This window comes from Electrona antarctica (assembly GCF_951216825.1).
Source record: "Electrona antarctica genome assembly, chromosome: 4".
Classification (NCBI taxonomy): Eukaryota; Metazoa; Chordata; class Actinopteri; order Myctophiformes; family Myctophidae; genus Electrona; species Electrona antarctica.
In genome coordinates, this window is record NC_136809.1 from 1,487,290 (window position 1) to 1,509,241 (window position 21,952).

Genomic DNA, 21,952 nt, shown 5'->3' on the forward strand with positions numbered 1-21,952 from the left:
ATCCTCCGAAACCGTGAAAAATGCCACCCTGTAGCATGTGCTCCGAGACCATGGACTATAGCCTGTCGCTTTTCAGTGATTTTCACCTTTTTTTCAAATCCTCCGAAACCGTGAAAAATGCCACCCTGTAGCATGTGCTCCGAGACCATGGACTATAGCCTGTCGCTTTTAAGTGATTTTCACCTTTTTTTCAAATCATGAAAAATGCCACCCTGTAGCATGTGCTCCGAGACCATGGACTATAGCCTGTCGCTTTTCAGTGATTTTCCCCTTTTTTCAAATCCTCCGAAACCGTGAAAAATGCCACCCTGTAGCATGTGCTCCGAGACCATGGACTATAGCCTGTCGCTTTTCAGTGATTTTCACCTTTTTTTCAAATCCTCCGAAACCGTGAAAAATGCAACCCTGTAGCATGTGCTCCGAGACCATGGACTATAGCCTGTCGCTTTTCAGTGATTTTCACCTTTTTTTCAAATCCTCCAAAACCGTGAAAAATGCCACCCTGTAGCATGTGCTCCGAGACCATGGACTATAGCCTGTCGCTTTTCAGTGATTTTCACCTTTTTTTCAAATCGTGAAAAATGCCACCCTGTAGCATGTGCTCCGAGACCATGGACTATAGCCTGTCGCTTTTCAGTGATTTTCCCCTTTTTTCAAATCCTCCGAAACCGTGAAAAAATTCCACCCTGTAGCATGTGCTCCGAGACCATGGACTATAGCCTGTCGCTTTTCAGTGATTTTCACCTTTTTTTCAAATCCTCCGAAACCGTGAAAAATTCCACCCTGTAGCATGTGCTCCGAGACCATGGACTATAGCCTGTCGCTTTTCAGTGATTTTCACCTTTTTTTCAAATCCTCCGAAACCGTGAAAAATGCCACCCTGTAGCATGTGCTCCGAGACCATGGACTATAGCCTGTCGCTTTTCAGTGATTTTCACCTTTTTTTCAAATCCTCCGAAACCGTGAAAAATGGCACCCTGTAGCATGTGCTCCGAGACCATGGACTATAGCCTGTCGCTTTTCAGTGATTTTCACCTTTTTTTCAAATCCTCCGAAACCGTGAAAAATGCCACCCTGTAGCATGTGCTCCGAGACCATGGACTATAGCCTGTCGCTTTTCAGTGATTTTCACCTTTTTTTCAAATCCTCCGAAACCGTGAAAAATGCCACCCTGTAGCATGTGCTCCGAGACCATGGACTATAGCCTGTCGCTTTTCAGTGATTTTCACCTTTTTTTCAAATCGTGAAAAATGCCACCCTGTAGCATGTGCTCCGAGACCATGGACTATAGCCTGTCGCTTTTCAGTGATTTTCACCTTTTTTTCAAATCGTGAAAAATGCCACCCTGTAGCATGTGCTCCGAGACCATGGACTATAGCCTGTCGCTTTTCAGTGATTTTCACCTTTTTTTCAAATCCTCCGAAACCGTGAAAAATGCCACCCTGTAGCATGTGCTCCGAGACCATGGACTATAGCCTGTCGCATTTCAGTGATTTTCAGCTTTTTTTCAAATCCTCCGAAACCGTGAAAAATGGCACCCTTTAGCATGTGCTCCGAGACCATGGAATATAGCCTTTCGCTTTTCAGTGATTTTCACCTTTTTTTCAAATCGTGAAAAATGCCACCCTGTAGCATGTGCTCCGAGACCATGGACTATAGCCTGTCGCTTTTCAGTGATTTTCCCCTTTTTTCAAATCCTCCGAAACCGTGAAAAATGCCACCCTGTAGCATGTGCTCCGAGACCATGGACTATAGCCTGTCGCTTTTCAGTGATTTTCCCCTTTTTTCAAATCCTCCGAAACCGTGAAAAATGCCACCCTGTAGCATGTGCTCCGAGACCATGGACTATAGCCTGTCGCTTTTCAGTGATTTTCACCTTTTTTTCAAATCGTGAAAAATGCCACCCTGTAGCATGTGCTCCGAGACCATGGACTATAGCCTGTCGCTTTTCAGTGATTTTCCCCTTTTTTCAAATCCTCCGAAACCGTGAAAAATGCCACCCTGTAGCATGTGCTCCGAGACCATGGACTATAGCCTGTCGCATTTCAGTGATTTTCAGCTTTTTTTCAAATCCTCCGAAACCGTGAAAAATGGCACCCTTTAGCATGTGCTCCGAGACCATGGAATATAGCCTTTCGCTTTTCAGTGATTTTCACCTTTTTTTCAAATCGTGAAAAATGCCACCCTGTAGCATGTGCTCCGAGACCATGGACTATAGCCTGTCGCTTTTCAGTGATTTTCCCCTTTTTTCAAATCCTCCGAAACCGTGAAAAATGCCACCCTGTAGCATGTGCTCCGAGACCATGGACTATAGCCTGTCGCTTTTCAGTGATTTTCCCCTTTTTTCAAATCCTCCGAAACCGTGAAAAATGCCACCCTGTAGCATGTGCTCCGAGACCATGGACTATAGCCTGTCGCTTTTCAGTGATTTTCACCTTTTTTTCAAATCCTCCGAAACCGTGAAAAATTCCACCCTGTAGCATGTGCTCCGAGACCATGGACTATAGCCTGTCGCTTTTCAGTGATTTTCACCTTTTTTTCAAATCCTCCGAAACCGTGAAAAATGCCACCCTGTAGCATGTGCTCCGAGACCATGGACTATAGCCTGTCGCTTTTCAGTGATTTTCACCTTTTTTTCAAATCCTCCGAAACCGTGAAAAATGGCACCCTGTAGCATGTGCTCCGAGACCATGGACTATAGCCTGTCGCTTTTCAGTGATTTTCACCTTTTTTTCAAATCCTCCGAAACCGTGAAAAATGCCACCCTGTAGCATGTGCTCCGAGACCATGGACTATAGCCTGTCGCTTTTCAGTGATTTTCACCTTTTTTTCAAATCCTCCGAAACCGTGAAAAATGCCACCCTGTAGCATGTGCTCCGAGACCATGGACTATAGCCTGTCGCTTTTCAGTGATTTCACCTTTTTTTCGAATCCTCCGAAACCGTGAAAAATGCCACCCTGTAGCATTTGCTCCGAGACCATGGACTATAGCCTGTCGCTTTTCAGTGATTTTCACCTTTTTTTCAAATCGTGAAAAATGCCACCCTGTAGCATGTGCTCCGAGACCATGGACTATAGCCTGTCGCTTTTCAGTGATTTTCACCTTTTTTTCAAATCCTCCGAAACCGTGAAAAATGCCACCCTGTAGCATGTGCTCCGAGACCATGGACTATAGCCTGTCGCTTTTCAGTGATTTTCACCTTTTTTTCAAATCCTCCGAAACCGTGAAAAATGCCACCCTGTAGCATGTGCTCCGAGACCATGGACTATAGCCTGTCGCTTTTCAGTGATTTTCACCTTTTTTTCAAATCGTGAAAAATGCCACCCTGTAGCATGTGCTCCGAGACCATGGACTATAGCCTGTCGCTTTTCAGTGATTTTCACCTTTTTTTCAAATCGTGAAAAATGCCACCCTGTAGCATGTGCTCCGAGACCATGGACTATAGCCTGTCGCTTTTCAGTGATTTTCACCTTTTTTTCAAATCCTCCGAAACCGTGAAAAATGCCACCCTGTAGCATGTGCTCCGAGACCATGGACTATAGCCTGTCGCATTTCAGTGATTTTCAGCTTTTTTTCAAATCCTCCGAAACCGTGAAAAATGGCACCCTTTAGCATGTGCTCCGAGACCATGGAATATAGCCTTTCGCTTTTCAGTGATTTTCACCTTTTTTTCAAATCGTGAAAAATGCCACCCTGTAGCATGTGCTCCGAGACCATGGACTATAGCCTGTCGCTTTTCAGTGATTTTCCCCTTTTTTCAAATCCTCCGAAACCGTGAAAAATGCCACCCTGTAGCATGTGCTCCGAGACCATGGACTATAGCCTGTCGCTTTTCAGTGATTTTCCCCTTTTTTCAAATCCTCCGAAACCGTGAAAAATGCCACCCTGTAGCATGTGCTCCGAGACCATGGACTATAGCCTGTCGCTTTTCAGTGATTTTCACCTTTTTTTCAAATCGTGAAAAATGCCACCCTGTAGCATGTGCTCCGAGACCATGGACTATAGCCTGTCGCTTTTCAGTGATTTTCCCCTTTTTTCAAATCCTCCGAAACCGTGAAAAATGCCACCCTGTAGCATGTGCTCCGAGACCATGGACTATAGCCTGTCGCTTTTCAGTGATTTTCACCTTTTTTTCAAATCCTCCGAAACCGTGAAAAATTCCACCCTGTAGCATGTGCTCCGAGACCATGGACTATATAGCCTGTCGCTTTTCAGTGATTTTCACCTTTTTTTCAAATCCTCCGAAACCGTGAAAAATGCCACCCTGTAGCATGTGCTCCGAGACCATGGACTATAGCCTGTCGCTTTTCAGTGATTTTCACCTTTTTTTCAAATCCTCCGAAACCGTGAAAAATGGCACCCTGTAGCATGTGCTCCGAGACCATGGACTATAGCCTGTCGCTTTTCAGTGATTTTCACCTTTTTTTCAAATCCTCCGAAACCGTGAAAAATGCCACCCTGTAGCATGTGCTCCGAGACCATGGACTATAGCCTGTCGCTTTTCAGTGATTTTCACCTTTTTTTCAAATCGTGAAAAATGCCACCCTGTAGCATGTGCTCCGAGACCATGGGCTATAGCCTGTCGCTTTTCAGTGATTTTCACCTTTTTTTCAAATCCTCTGAAACCGTGAAAAATGGCACCCTTTAGCATGTGCTCCGAGACCATGGACTATAGCCTGTCGCTTTTCAGTGATTTTCCCCTTTTTTTCAAATCCTCCGAAACCGTGAAAAATGCCACCCTGTAGCATGTGCTCCGAGACCATGGACTATAGCCTGTCGCTTTTCAGTGATTTTCCCCTTTTTTCAAATCCTCCGAAACCGTGAAAAATGCCACCCTGTAGCATGTGCTCCGAGACCATGGACTATATAGCCTGTCGCTTTTCAGTGATTTTCACCTTTTTTTCAAATCCTCCGAAACCGTGAAAAATGCCACCCTGTAGCATGTGCTCCGAGACCATGGACTATAGCCTGTCGCTTTTCAGTGATTTTCACCTTTTTTTCAAATCCTCCGAAACCGTGAAAAATGGCACCCTGTAGCATGTGCTCCGAGACCATGGACTATAGCCTGTCGCTTTTCAGTGATTTTCACCTTTTTTTCAAATCCTCCGAAACCGTGAAAAATGCCACCCTGTAGCATGTGCTCCGAGACCATGGACTATAGCCTGTCGCTTTTCAGTGATTTTCACCTTTTTTTCAAATCGTGAAAAATGCCACCCTGTAGCATGTGCTCCGAGACCATGGACTATAGCCTGTCGCTTTTCAGTGATTTTCACCTTTTTTTCAAATCCTCTGAAACCGTGAAAAATGGCACCCTTTAGCATGTGCTCCGAGACCATGGACTATAGCCTGTCGCTTTTCAGTGATTTTCCCCTTTTTTTCAAATCCTCCGAAACCGTGAAAAATGCCACCCTGTAGCATGTGCTCCGAGACCATGGACTATAGCCTGTCGCTTTTCAGTGATTTTCCCCTTTTTTCAAATCCTCCGAAACCGTGAAAAATGCCACCCTGTAGCATGTGCTCCGAGACCATGGACTATACACAGCATGCATTAACATCTTCATCAGGATAGTGACTCTGACACAGCATGCATCAACATCTACATCAGGATAGTGACTCTGACACAGCATGCATTAACATCTACACCAGGATAGTGACTCTGACACAGCATGCATTAACATCTACATCAGGATAGTGACTCTGACACAGCATGCATTAACATCTACATCAGGATAGTGACTCTGACACAGCATGCATTAACATCTACACCAGGATAGTGACTCTGACACAGCATGCATTAACATCTACATCAGGATAGTGACTCTGACACAGCATGCATTAACATCTACACCAGGATAGTGACTCTGACACAGCATGCATTAACATCTACATCAGGATAGTGACTCTGACACAGCATGCATCAACATCTACATCAGGATAGTGACTCTGACACAGCATGCATTAACATCTACATCAGGATAGTGACTCTGACACAGCATGCATTAACATCTACATCAGGATAGTGACTCTGACACAGCATGCATTAACATCTACATCAGGATAGTGACTCTGACACAGCATGCATCAACATCTACATCAGGTGTAGGCCCAATATGCCTTTCTTGTTACACCAGAGATATACGGGTTCAACGTGCTCACGTTTTTGGGACTTGGGCGTCTTGTTGTTTACTCACTTGTTTCAGTTGTTTGTCGATGGTGATTAATGATGGCTGCAACAGGTTGATATTATGGCAGGAGTTTGTGTTGTGTGAGTGTAATGGGTTTCAAAATAAAAACGGAGAAAACAAAACAAGAACAGGCTCCAGACAAACTAAACAAAGGGTCTCAAAACAGACGAGCGCAGGGTTCAATAAAACAAATAATAAAGTATTTTTTCTTTCTTTCCTTTCTTTCTTTCTTTCTTTCTTTAAACTGCGCTGTATTGTGATGCGTGCGAGCCGTTGAAATCTGTATCTCTACTGGCGTCTTTCCACCCACAGCTGTGGGCCTGTGGCTTAATTAAAGGGAACCATGGTGCCATTTTCTAAGGCAACCAGTGGCGGCGCCATTTAGTCACAAATATGTGAAATCAAATAAGATGGCTCCTACATCAGGATAGTGACTCTGACACAGCATGCATCAACATCAGGATAGTGACTCTGACACAGCATGCATTAACATCTACATCAGGATAGTGACTCTGACACAGCATGCATCTACACCAGGATAGTGACTCTGACACAGCATGCATCTACATCAGGATAGTGACTCTGACACAGCATGCATTAACATCTACATCAGGATAGTGACTCTGACACAGCATGCATCTACATCAGGATAGTGACTCTGACACAGCATGCATCAACAGCTACACCAGGATAGTGACTCTGACACAGCATGCATCAACAGCTACACCAGGATAGTGACTCTGACACAGCATGCATCAACAGCTACATCAGGATAGTGACTCTGACACAGCATGCATCAACAGCTACACCAGGATAGTGACTCTGACACAGCATGCATCAACATCAGGATAGTGACTCTGACACAGCATGCATCAACATCTACATCAGGATAGTGACTCTGACACAGCATGCATCAACAGCTACATCAGGATAGTGATTCTGACACAGCATGCATTAACATCTATATCATGATAGTGAGTCTGACACAGCATGCATCAACATCTACATCAGGATAGTGACTCTAACACAGCATGCATTAACATCTACATCAGGATAGTGACTCTGACACAGCATGCATCTACATCAGGATAGTGACTCTGACACAGCATGCATTAACATCTACACCAGGATAGTGACTCTGACACAGCATGCATCTACACCAGGATAGTGACTCTGACACAGCATGCATTAACATCTACATCAGGATAGTGACTCTGACACAGCATGCATTAACATCTACATCAGGATAGTGACTCTGACACAGCATGCATCTACACCAGGATAGTGACTCTGACACAGCATGCATTAACATCTACATCAGGATAGTGACTCTGACACAGCATGCATTAACATCTACATCAGGATAGTGACTCTGACACAGCATGCATTAACATCTACACCAGGATAGTGACTCTGACACAGCATGCATTAACATCTACATCAGGATAGTGACTCTGACACAGCATGCATTAACATATACACCAGGATAGTGACTCTGACACAGCATGCATCAACATCTACATCAGGATAGTGACTCTGACACAGCATGCATCAACATCTACATCAGGTGTAGGCCCAATATGCCTTTCTTGTTACACCAGAGATATACGGGTTCAACGTGCTCACGTTTTTGGGACTTGGGCGTCTTGTTGTTTACTCACTTGTTTCAGTTGTTTGTCGATGGTGATTAATGATGGCTGCAACAGGTTGATATTATGGCAGGAGTTTGTGTTGTGTGAGTGTAATGGGTTTCAAAATAAAAACGGAGAAAACAAAACAAGAACAGGCTCCAGACAAACTAAACAAAGGGTCTCAAAACAGACGAGCGCAGGGTTCAATAAAACAAATAATAAAGTATTTTTTCTTTCTTTCCTTTCTTTCTTTCTTTCTTTCTTTAAACTGCGCTGTATTGTGATGCGTGCGAGCCGTTGAAATCTGTATCTCTACTGGCGTCTTTCCACCCACAGCTGTGGGCCTGTGGCTTAATTAAAGGGAACCATGGTGCCATTTTCTAAGGCAACCAGTGGCGGCGCCATTTAGTCACAAATATGTGAAATCAAATAAGATGGCTCCTACATCAGGATAGTGACTCTGACACAGCATGCATCAACATCAGGATAGTGACTCTGACACAGCATGCATCAACATCTACATCAGGATAGTGACTCTGACACAGCATGCATTAACATCTACATCAGGATAGTGACTCTGACACAGCATGCATCTACATCAGGATAGTGACTCTGACACAGCATGCATCAACAGCTACATCAGGATAGTGACTCTGACACAGCATGCATCAACAGCTACATCAGGATAGTGACTCTGACAAAGCATGCATTACCATCTACATCAGGATAGTGACTCTGACACAGCATGCATCAACATCTATATCATGATAGTGAGTCTGACACAGCATGCATCAACATCTACATCAGGATAGTGACTCTAACACAGCATGCATTAACATCTACATCAGGATAGTGACTCTGACACAGCATGCATTAACATCTACATCAGGATAGTGACTCTGACACAGCATGCATCAACATCTACATCAGGATAGTGACTCTGACACAGCATGCATTAACATCTACATCAGGATAGTGACTCTGACACAGCATGCATTAACATCTACACCAGGATAGTGACTCTGACACAGCATGCATCTACATCAGGATAGTGACTCTAACACAGCATGCATTAACATCTACATCAGGATAGTGACTCTGACACAGCATGCATTAACATCTACATCAGGATAGTGACTCTGACACAGCATGCATCAACATCTACATCAGGATAGTGACTCTGACACAGCATGCATTAACATCTACATCAGGATAGTGACTCTGACACAGCATGCATTAACATATACACCAGGATAGTGACTCTGACACAGCATGCATTAACATCTACATCAGGATAGTGACTCTGACACAGCATGCATCAACATCTACATCAGGTGTAGGCCCAATATGCCTTTCTTGTTACACCAGAGATATACGGGTTCAACGTGCTCACGTTTTTGGGACTTGGGCGTCTTGTTGTTTACTCACTTGTTTCAGTTGTTTGTCGATGGTGATTAATGATGGCTGCAACAGGTTGATATTATGGCAGGAGTTTGTGTTGTGTGAGTGTAATGGGTTTCAAAATAAAAACGGAGAAAACAAAACAAGAACAGGCTCCAGACAAACTAAACAAAGGGTCTCAAAACAGACGAGCGCAGGGTTCAATAAAACAAATAATAAAGTATTTTTTCTTTCTTTCCTTTCTTTCTTTCTTTCTTTCTTTAAACTGCGCTGTATTGTGATGCGTGCGAGCCGTTGAAATCTGTATCTCTACTGGCGTCTTTCCACCCACAGCTGTGGGCCTGTGGCTTAATTAAAGGGAACCATGGTGCCATTTTCTAAGGCAACCAGTGGCGGCGCCATTTAGTCACAAATATGTGAAATCAAATAAGATGGCTCCTACATCAGGATAGTGACTCTGACACAGCATGCATCAACATCAGGATAGTGACTCTGACACAGCATGCATCAACAGCTACATCAGGATAGTGACTCTGACACAGCATGCATTAACATCTACATCAGGATAGTGACTCTGACACAGCATGCATCTACACCAGGATAGTGACTCTGACACAGCATGCATCAACAGCTACATCAGGATAGTGACTCTGACACAGCATGCATTAACATCTACACCAGGATAGTGACTCTGACACAGCATGCATTAACATCTACATCAGGATAGTGACTCTGACACAGCATGCATCTACATCAGGATAGTGACTCTGACACAGCATGCATCAACATCTACATCAGGATAGTGACTCTGACACAGCATGCATTAACATCTACACCAGGATAGTGACTCTGACACAGCATGCATCTACACCAGGATAGTGACTCTGACACAGCATGCATTAACATCTACATCAGGATAGTGACTCTGACACAGCATGCATCTACACCAGGATAGTGACTCTGACACAGCATGCATCAACAGCTACATCAGGATAGTGACTCTGACACAGCATGCATTAACATCTACACCAGGATAGTGACTCTGACACAGCATGCATTAACATCTACATCAGGATAGTGACTCTGACACAGCATGCATTAACATCTACATCAGGATAGTGACTCTGACACAGCATGCATTAACATCTACACCAGGATAGTGACTCTAACACAGCATGCATTAACATCTACACCAGGATAGTGACTCTGACACAGCATGCATTAACATCTACATCAGGATAGTGACTCTGACACAGCATGCATCAACATCTACATCAGGATAGTGACTCTGACACAGCATGCATTAACATCTACATCAGGATAGTGACTCTGACACAGCATGCATTAACATCTACATTAGGATAGTGACTCTGACACAGCATGCATTAACATCTACACCAGGATAGTGACTCTGACACAGCATGCATCTACATCTACATCAAATAGTTTTCAGCTCTCCTTGAACACACATGCGTTGTATTTGCATGTCTATGGGAGGGGTCACGTCTATGGGAGGGGTCACGTCTATGGGAGGGGTCACGTCTATGGAGGGGTCACGTCTATGGGAGGGGTCACGTCCACATAATGGCAGTGGTGGAAAAAGTACTCAATTGTTCTACTTAAGTAAAAGTACCAATACTGCAATTTAGAACTACTCCGTTACAAGTAAAAGTATGGAATTGAAAATGTACTTGAGTACAAAAGTATCGGCATCAAAATGTTTTTACAACATTTTATAGCGATTTTTCTTTTATTATTTACTATAGTCCTACTACACCCCAAGAAATTACATCTGGCCACAAAAGATCACGAGATCTACTGAATGTGTCAAACTGACATATTGAGCCTATGACACACAGTGTGGCTTCCCCCCCAGTAGGCCTCCTTCACATTCAGTAGATCCTGTGATCTTCTGTGGCCAGATGTAATTTCCTGGGGTATATTAGGACTATAGTAAATAATAAAAAAATAAATCGCCATAATATTTTGTAAAGAAATACATATTTAGCCCCATGCTTGAATGCCCCCGCCCCCTTGGCAAAAACCGCTAAAATCCCTAAAACGAAAGAAAGCAGCAAATGAAGAAAAATGAACACTCATCTTTTACTTTCTCTAATAACAACCTAAAACATGAACCTTGGTTGAAAAAAACTAAAGTTGTCCTTTAAAGTGACCCACGGGTCGAGAACCCCTGTTTTAAAGGACGGGCGAGATTGAGACGTGGACAGACGGCGGCGGCGGCCTCAGCCGGCCCTCGCCCTATTGTAAACACGCCTCGGAGATGATAATAGGCATTAACCCTGTGAGGCCTCATTCACACGTACCAAACACCAATCAAGCAAATGTTTGGTCGTTTTTTTTGTTTTTTTGGGCCACCACAATGCTTTTCCAATGGGAGTCACATTTTTGTTTGATGAGGGGGGGAGGGGCAGAACACCAACAGCAATCAGCAATCAGCAATCAGCAATCAAACAAAAAGGTTTGGTCAAACCATGTGACTCCCATTAAAAAAGCATTGTGGTGGCCCAAAAAAACCAAAAATGCTTGCTTGGTGTTTGGTAGGTGTGAATGAGGCCTGGTGTTTGGTAGGTGTGAATGAGGCATGGTGTTTGGTAGGTGTGAATGAGGCCTGGTGTTTGCTAGGTGTGAATGAGGCCTCACAGGGTGTTTGGTAGGTGTGAATGAGGCCTGGTGTTTGAGGCCTCACAGGGTGTTTGGTAGGTGTGAATGAGGTGTTTGGTAGGTGTGAATGAGGTGTTTGGTAGGTGTGAATGAGGTGTTTGGTAGTTGTGAATGAGGCCTGGTGTTTGGTAGGTGTGAATGAGGCCTCACAGAGTGTTTGGTAGGTGTGAATGAGGCCTCACAGAGTGTTTGGTAGGTGTGAATGAGGCCTGGTGTTTGGTACGTGTGAATGAGGCCTGGTGTTTGGTAGGTGTGAACGAGGCCTCACAGGGTGTTTGGTAGGTGTGAATGAGGTGTTTGGTAGGTGTGAATGAGGTGTGAATGAGGTCGGCCTAGGAAAAGGTTGGTCGTCCAATGCTATCATCGTAGCGTCCGGGTAATCAGTTTGTGGGGAATCCTTCGCACGCTTTGTGTTCAGACCAAACCACACCAATGATTTATCGTTCCTCGCAGCGGTCTGATATGTCCCGTTGTACGTTTTGTCATGTAGCCGGCTAGTCAGCCAGCCAGCCAGTCAGTCAATCAGCCAGCCAGCCAGCCAGTCAATCAGCCAGCCAGTCAATCAGCCAGCCAGCCAGCCAGTCAATCAGCCAGCCAGTCAGCCAGTCAATCAGCCAGCCAGCCAGCCAGCCAGCCAGTCAATCAGCCAGCCAGCCAGCCAGCCAATCAGCCAGCCAGCCAGCCAGTCAATCAGCCAGCCAGCCAATCAGCCAGCCAGCCAGCCAGTCAATCAGCCAGCCAGTCAATCAGCCAGCCAGCCAGTCAATCAGCCAGCCAGTCAGCCAGTCAATCAGCCAGCCAGCCAGCCAGTCAATCAGTCAGCCAGCCAGCCAGTCAATCAGTCAGTCAATCAGCCAGCCAGCCAGCCAGTCAGTCAGCCAGCCAGCCATGCAGCCAGCCAGTCAATCAGCCAGTCAGCCAGCCAGCCAGTCAATCAGCCAGCCAGTCAGTCATTGGGAGCACATGTGCACAGATTATGCCCCTCTCTGCATTCCAACTGGCATCGTAACGCTAATGTTACTGCTACTGAATTAGTTACCTTTCATTAACTGTCTCGACAATATCGAGACAGTTTGTTTATTTTTGAACCACAATGCTTATGAACCAGAACGAGTGACGTCAGGACTTCAGCGCTCTATTCTGTGAAAAAACAGTAAGTTGAATATTTGCTGATAAATCACACACAGAGGAAATGTAGTGATTCAATCTTTATTAAACAAAACAAAAACATATAATGGAACAATGGAATCTACCATATTATGTACTATGATAATGTAACAATGTAAACAACACACGTCAACACACAGTGAACAGCTACACAAACCCAGCAGCTTGTCAGCACTTTACTGCACCATTATTTACTGCATATCAATGAACATAATAATTATTGCATGAATATTAATGAATATGACTTGTTAATTCCTGACCAATGAGGACACACACTGATGCTCATATTGTACTACCAGTAACCTATGAGCTGGAGGGAATAATGCAAGATAAAATAAAAAAATCACACCCGTGTGAACTGAGTGGTGTAAGGTCTTATATAGACTGATCAGCCACCCCATTCGACTGGTATCACCCCATATAATCGGCGAAATCATCTGTTATCAGCCCGTTTGAATGGGGCCAAAATGTCCATACTGGCATCATCACTGTTCAGTATGTCATTATCAGCGATTGTAGCATTGTCATTATCACTGATGTCCTGACGGAGGCGCGCCGTGTCTGGTGGCCATGAGCTACGTGAGGCACCGCCGAGAGAGGCGGTAGCCGAGCGAGTCGCCGTGCCGAGCGTTGCGAAGGCCACCAGACCCGACTCAGCGCCGTTCGAGTTACGTCCTGATAGACAGAGAATAGTATATATTAGTAGCTCCTAGTTCCATCATGCACCAAAATGACACGTCCACCAGGGGGAAACCTTGACCAGGCTATGTGGTGAGGATGCCAGTATGGACATTTTGGCCCCATTCAAACGGGCTGATAACAGATGATTTCGCCGATTATATGGGGTGATACCAGTCGAATCGGCTGGATCAGCTGTGGTCTGACGTAATGTCTGACGTAATGAAATCACACCCGTGTGAACTGGGTGACCATAGCAACCGCGGTCATTTTTTGGAACAGACAGACAGACACGTAAACTAACAAAGCCAGTTGTAGGAGTGGTTTACACCACTCAAAAATGAAATTCCATCATGTTGAATAGAAAATAAGATCCATACACAAGATAAAACAAAAATACATCACAAGAAACTATTAATGTGCGTTTTATTCAGTCATGTTGATATTGTCAGATTATGTAATTCCTCTGCTTTTGAATCATTGTCATCCTGGATTAGACTGACTGATCATATGTCTTAAACTAAAGGCTTTCCCCTGTATGAGTCCTCATGTGTGTTTTTAGATGACTCGTCTGAGTAAAGCCTTTACCACATACTGTACAAGAAAATGGCTTTTCGCATGTATGAGTCCTCATGTGCTTTTTTAGATCACCTGTGCTAATACAGCCTTTACCACATACTGTACAAGATAATTGCTTTTCACCTGTATGAGTCCTCATGTGAATTTTTATTGAACCCTTTTCAGTAAAGCATTTACCACATACTGTACAAGAAAAGGGCTTTTCACCTGTATGAGTCCTCATGTGCTTTTTTAGATCACCTGTGCTAATACAGCCTTTACCACATACTGTACAAGAGAATTGCTTTTCACCTGTATGAGTCCTCATGTGAATTTTTATTGAACCCTTTTCAGTAAAGCATTTACCACATACTGTACAAGAAAAGGGCTTTTCACCTGTATGAGTCCTCATGTGCTTTTTTAGATCACCTGTGCTAATACAGCCTTTACCACATACTGTACAAGAGAATTGCTTTTCACCTGTATGAGTCCTCATGTGAATTTTTATTGAACCCTTTCGAGTAAAACCTTTAGCACATAATGTACAAGTATAGGGCTTTTCACCTGTATGAGTCCTCATGTGCTTTTTTAGATCACCTGTGCTAATACAGCCTTTACCACATACTGTACAAGAAAAGGGCCTTTCACCTGTATGAGTCCTCATGTGCTTTTTTAGATCACCTGTGCAAATACAGCCTTTACCACATACTGTACAAGAAAAGGGCCTTTCACCTGTATGAATCCTCATGTGTGTTTTTAGATAACCCCTCTCATTAAATCCTTTACCACATACTGTGCAAGAAAAGGGCTTTTCGCCTGTATGAATCCTCATGTGTGTTTTTAGAGTACTTTTTTCAGTAAAGCCTTTACCACATACTGTGCACGAAAAGGGCTTTTCGCCTGTATGAATCCTCATGTGTGTTTTTAGATTACTTTTTTCAGTAAAGCCTTTACCACATACTGTACACGAAAAGGGCTTTTCGCCTGTATGAATCTTCATGTGTGTTTTTAGACTTTCCTTTCGATTAAACATTGTGCCACACTCTGTACAGCTAAAAGGTTTCTTCCCTGTATGAATACAGCTAAAAGGTGTCTTCCCTGTATGAATCCCCATGTGCATTGTTAGACTACATGAATATCTAAAGCCTTCACCACATAGTGTACACGGAAAGGGCTTTTCACCTGTATGAGTCATGTGTGTTTTTAGATTTCCCTTGTGATTAAACATTTTGCCACACTCTGTACAACTAAAAGGTTTCTTCCCTGTATGAATCATTGTGTGTCTATTTAGATCACCCTTGTGATTAAACATTTTGCCACACTCTGTACAACTAAAAGGTTTCTTTCCTGTGTGACTCCTCATGGAGTCAGGTTGTTTGGATGATTCCAGGTCCTGGGACAGCTTGCGCTGTCCTCCTGTGCGACTCCTCATGGAGTCAGGTTGTGTGGATGATTCCAGGTCCTGGGACAGCTTGGCTCCTCCCACATGTTGTGTGTTTTGTGATTTCAGTGTGTTTAAAGCTGACTGATCTCCCCACTCATCACTGTCTTCAGTGTCAGATTCAGAATAGTGTGAAGAGAGGAGCTGCTCATCACTAGTTGGTTGTGATGTTCCACAGTCCTCTACATCAGCTTGTGTTTTCATGTGTTCATTTGAGGTGCCGGCTACAGGCTCTGTCTCTCTGTTTTCATCATCATCATCTTCACTTTTCACTGCTAGTAATGTCAGCGTTGACCCACCAGCCTCTTCTGCTCTTTGAAGTAGGTCCTCCTGTTCCTCTTTAATGTGTGGAGGTTGTGGTTCCTCCTGGACCAGACTGGAGCTCCTCTCCTCTTCAGGTGGAACCTCCTCTTTACACACAAGGACGAGCAGAAAGTCTAGGAAGAATAATACAAAGACTCTATAAAAGGTTTGAATCTTGTACCTCAGTGCAGAGCAGTGGCTGGAAAAAAGTATCAACAGATTACTCTTTGTCTACATTTTCCAAAATTGAAATGTGACAATGCGCTGACTGACAAAATGGTAAACTTGGATGGATGTGCTTTGCCACCAGGCAAGTAACTGCCATGACGCAGACAACTTTTGACAGTTGAGCCCGTTGGTGGCTGCTGCTAGCACACACGTTGTGTTCACATAAACCCGGAAAGCTGGTCATAGGAGGGCGCCTCTCAAGAAAGAGGAAAAAAGTTTGCCAAGACTTTTTATATAAAACAAAGGGAGGAAGTGCTGCGTGATCAAGTGTCTCCCTACATAGACACAAAGTCAAAGAGATACTGCTTTGTCTCCCCAGTGACAAACAGCAGTCAAAGACTGTTGTTTTTACATTAGTAGTAATGCAGTTCTTACCTGAGGGAGCATCAGCCTCCTCTGGTTTTAAAAGTAGCTCCTGCTGTTCATCTTTAATGTGTGGAGGTGGAGGTTCCTCCTGGACCAGACTGGAGCTCCTCTCCTGCTGTTCCTCTTTAATGTGTGGAGGTGGAGGTTCCTCCTGGACCAGACTGGATCTCTTCTCCTCTTCAGGAGAAACCTCCTCTATACCCACAGGGAGGAGTGGGAGGTCTAGAAGGAGGAGAGAGGAGGTAACATCAGCAACCTGTACATATACTGTATCAGTCTCTCACTATCCACTGTTGACAGCCTGTGTACATATATCCATTCATGGGTGATAGATTATACTTATCATATCAAGTATGTATTAATATTGAAAATACACATAATAAATTAAGAATATATGCTACAACACAGACATATATACGTAGACGCCCTTTCCGGCTCTGAGGCGCGTGTCACCATTGAAGGCACAATTTTCCTGACATTCCTTGCAAAGCATTAGCGGAAGCTTGTCAAGCTTCTGCGTGCGTAACAGAAGTCCCGGAAAAGACGCGCTGTGATTGGCCAGTAGTCACTTGAGTGACAGCGAGAGACATGGAGGAGTCGCATGAGTGACGTCACTTGGGCAGCGACGCAGTCGCCTTCAGCAAATGCCTTCAGCACTTCTAAATATGAAAGCTGCGGAGAACTGTTGCTTTGTGTTCACTCTTTAATGTTTTCTGTTAGTAATCTAATCCCCCCTGGCTCTGATGTTGTATTGTTAATAACTTTGTTGTTTGTGTTTGTTTGTTTGCCTTGTATTGTAATGTATATTGTCATGAATGTTATAAAGATTTGTAAAAAACAAAACAAAAAAAGCCTTCAGCACTGCACTTCCGCCTTCATTGGGATACACGTCGCTCCAATGAACTGCAACGGCCAGTGAGGCATCTATTTCTTATAATATCTATGCTACAACAGACCAAGCAACAGACCTAAAAATAAATAAGATGAGATAGATATGTCATCTTAACTTATCTTAACGTATAGTCCCCTCTGATGAGTGAGGTAGAGAAACTATATACCATACGATATGATTTGACATTTGAAATGTATTATGTATTTATGTGTTAATAAAAAATAAACACAGCTTATGATGGTTGCTGGTTTTAGGCTGGTTTAGATGGTATACCAGGCTGGACATGCTGGTCAGGCTGGTCTGTCAGTGGATTTGGTTAGCTGGTCTTTACTGGTGAGACAGCTGGTCTTTACTGGTGAGACAGCTGGTCTTTGCTGGTCATCCAGCTGGCTGGCTGGATGACCAGTAAAACCAGCTGGTCTTTGCTGGTCCGATGGCTGGACAGACCAGCTAGGTTAAGCTGTTAGATCAGAGGTTCTCAACATGTGGATCAGGGACCACCAGGGATGTCCCCAGATGACAGTGGATCAGGGACCACCAGGGATGTCCCCAGATGACAGTGGATCAGGGACCACCAGGGATGTCCCCAGATGACAGTGGATCAGGGACCACCAGGGATGTCCCCAGATGACAGTGGATCAGGGACCACCAGGGATGTCCCCAGATGACAGTGGATCAGGGACCACCAGGGATGTCCCCAGATGACAGTGAAGTGACCATTTAAGGACATTTAAAGACCTTTTTAGTACCTAAAAAAGACCATTACTGCATCAAAAGTAATCAACAAACTATACTATAAAAAACAGTCAAAGATTAGCAAAATTGGCAAATATTAGAAAGAGGCAAACATTTTGAAAATAGCAGATCTACAATCTCACAACACTTTGTGAGCTTGTAGATCTGCTATTTTCACAACATTTCTGTGGAACCGATTCAAACTAAATGTAATGCCTCAACTCGTCAGGGTGGGGGTCCCCAGTTCAAATATGATTATTCTGGGGGTCCACAGTTCAAATATGATTATTCTGGGGGGTCCCCCAGTTCAAATATGATTATTCTGGGGGGTCCCCAGTTCAAATATGATTATTCTGGGGGTCCCCGGTTCAAATAATAATAATAATAAATTTTATTTATAACGCACTTTACATTTGAAACAAATCTCAAAGTGCTACAACAAGAAGAAGAATAAGAAAAATAATCTTAAAATAATGCATGATTAAATAAAATGACTAAAAAAGCACATTTCATGGTATACTGCTAAAAAGATTAAAAGCACACCGGGCAACTAATGGTCCAGCTGGCCAAATGCCTTGTTAAAAAGAAATGTCTTAAGTCCCCTTTTAAAAGCGTCCACGGATTGTGGTGCTCTCAGGTGGTCGGGGAGGGCATTCCACAGCCGAGGAGCAGCTGAACAGAAGGCCCGGTCCCCCATGGTGCGGAGTTTTGTTTTGGTGGTTTTGAGTGTGTTAGAATTTCCAGAGCGGAGGGAGCGGGTGGAGGCTGGGGGTTCAATGAGTTCCTTCAGATAGGAAGGGGCGTTGCTGTGGATGCACTGATGGGTGAGGAGGCAGACCTTGTATTCTATCCTGGAGGAGACGGGAAGCCAGTGAAGGGAATGGAGTATGGGTGTGATATGATCATATTTCCGCACTCTCACCAGGATCCTAGCAGCACTGTTCTGGATGTACTGGAGCCTCTGGATGCTCTTGCTAGGGATCCCGGTGAGAAGTGCGTTGCAGTAGTCAAGCCTTGAGGAGACAAAGGCGTGAACAAGTTTTTCTGCATCTGGCAGGGTGCGTGTGGGACGGAGTCTGGCTATGTTTCGGAGGTGAAAGAATGAGGTTTTGCAGAGGTGTTTGATGTGAGGGTCAAAGGTCAGTTGGGGGTCCATTTTTACACCCAAGTTGGTGACTACAGGTGAGAGGGGGAGGTCCTGGGTGGAGAAGGTGATGCTGGTTATTGGGGATGATTTGACCTGGTGTGGGGTGCCGATGAGAATGGCCTCTGTCTTGGAGCTGTTGAGTTGGAGAAAGTTATCAGTCATCCACGCCTTTATCTCCTCAAGGCAGGTGGTCAGTGTGGATGATGGTGATGATGGTGATGACAGGGGGGCAGAGGGGGGTGGGACTGTCCTGAGGTAGAGTTGGGTGTCATCAGCGTAGCAGTGGTAGGATATCCCATGCCGGCTGATGACACGACCAAGGGGGAGCATATAGAGAGTGAAAAGGGTGGGGCCGAGGACGGAACCTTGGGGTACGCCGCAGGTGACAGGGTGTGATCGTGAGTGAACACCTCCCAGGGAAACGCGCTCGGTTCTGTCAGTGAGATATGAGGTGAACCAGTTTAGTGCAGTGTCGGTGAGTCCTATAGTGGAGTGGAGTCGGTTGAGGAGGATGGTATGGTCGACTGTGTCAAATGCGGCTGACAAGTCCAGGAGGATGAGGAGGGAGGGGGAGCCGTTATCAGCTGCCATCAGCAGGTCGTTGGTGACTCTGACCAGTGCTGTTTCTGTGCTGTGGGCTGAGCGGAATCCTGATTGGAATTTGTCAAAGAGGTTATTGTTTTTTAGGTGTTGTTGAAGTTGAGCAGCTACTACCTTTTCCAAATATGATTATTCTGGGGGGTCCCCCAGTTCAAATATGATTGTTCTGGGGGGGGGGGGGGGTCCCAGTTCAAATATGATTATTCTGGGGGTCTCCCAGTTCAAATATGATTATTCTGGGGGTCCCCAGTTCAAATATGATTATTCTGGGGGTCCCCCAGTTCAAAAATGATTATTTTGGGGGTTCCCAGTTCAAATATGATTATTCTGGGGGTCACCAGTTCAAATATGATTCCAGTTCAAATATGATTATTCTGGGGGTCCCCCAGTTCAAATATGATTATTCTGGGGGTCCCCCAGTTCAAATATGATTATTCTGGGGGTCCCCAGTTCAAATATGATTATTCTGGGGGTCCCCCAGTTCAAATATGAGACATCAGAGACACATACTGTCCACTACACCAATACATCAGAGACACATACTGTCCACTATACCAAGACATCAGAGACACATACTGTCCACTATACCAAGACATCAGAGACACATACTGTCCACTATACCAATACATCAGAGACACATACTGTCCACTGTACCAAGACATCAGAGACACATACTGTCCACTATACCAAGACACATACTGTCCACTATACCAAGACATCAGAGACACATACTGTCCACTATACCAAGACATCAGAGACACATACTGTCCACTACACCAATACATCAGAGACACATACTGTCCACTATACCAAGACATCAGAGACACATACTGTCCACTATACCAAGACACATACTGTCCACTACACCAATACATCAGAGACACATACTGTCCACTATACCAAGACATCAGGGACACATACTGTCCACTATACCAAGACACATACTGTCCACTATACCAAGACATCAGAGACACATACTGTCCACTATACCAAGACATCAGAGACACATACTGTCCACTATACCAAGACATCAGAGACACATACTGTCCACTATACCAAGACATCAGAGACACATACTGTCCACTATACCAAGACATCAGAGACACATACTGTCCACTATACCAAGACACATACTGTCCACTATACCAAGACATCAGAGACACATACTGTCCACTATACCAAGACACATACTGTCCACTATACCAAGACATCAGAGACACATACTGTCCACTATACCAAGACACATACTGTCCACTATACCAAGACATCAGAGACACATACTGTCCACTACACCAAGACATCAGAGACACATACTGTCTGTCCACTGTACCAAGACATCAGAGACACATACTGTCCACTACACCAATACATCAGAGACACATACTGTCTGTCCACTATACCAAGACATCAGACACATACTGTCCACTATACCAAGACATCAGAGACACATACTGTCCACTATACCAAGACATCAGAGACACATACTGTCCACTATACCAAGACATCAGAGACACATACTGTCCACTATACCAATACATCAGAGACACATACTGTCCACTGTACCAAGACATCAGAGACACATACTGTCCACTATACCAAGACACATACTGTCCACTATACCAAGACATCAGAGACACATACTGTCCACTATACCAAGACATCAGAGACACATACTGTCCACTACACCAATACATCAGAGACACATACTGTCCACTATACCAAGACATCAGAGACACATACTGTCCACTATACCAAGACACATACTGTCCACTATACCAAGACATCAGAGACACATACTGTCCACTATACCAAGACATCAGGGACACATACTGTCCACTATACCAAGACACATACTGTCCACTATACCAAGACATCAGAGACACATACTGTCCACTATACCAAGACACATACTGTCCACTATACCAAGACATCAGAGA

At 44.3% G+C, this 21,952-nt stretch overlaps 1 protein-coding gene across 1 annotated transcript in view; it reads right to left on the reverse strand.

Annotated features, from left to right (window-relative positions):
- Window positions 1–21,952, reverse strand: part of LOC306922147 (uncharacterized protein) — a gene marked incomplete at its 3' end in the record, with an annotated part of 91,143 nt that overhangs the window by 66,291 nt on the left and 2,900 nt on the right. The window contains exons 2-3 of the mRNA XM_079499542.1: window positions 16,651–16,863; window positions 15,354–16,181 (exon numbers count right to left, since the gene is read on the reverse strand). Of these exons, the coding sequence (XP_079355668.1) occupies window positions 15,354–16,181; window positions 16,651–16,863 (1,041 nt within the window). The remainder of the gene's footprint in view (window positions 1–15,353; window positions 16,182–16,650; window positions 16,864–21,952) is intronic.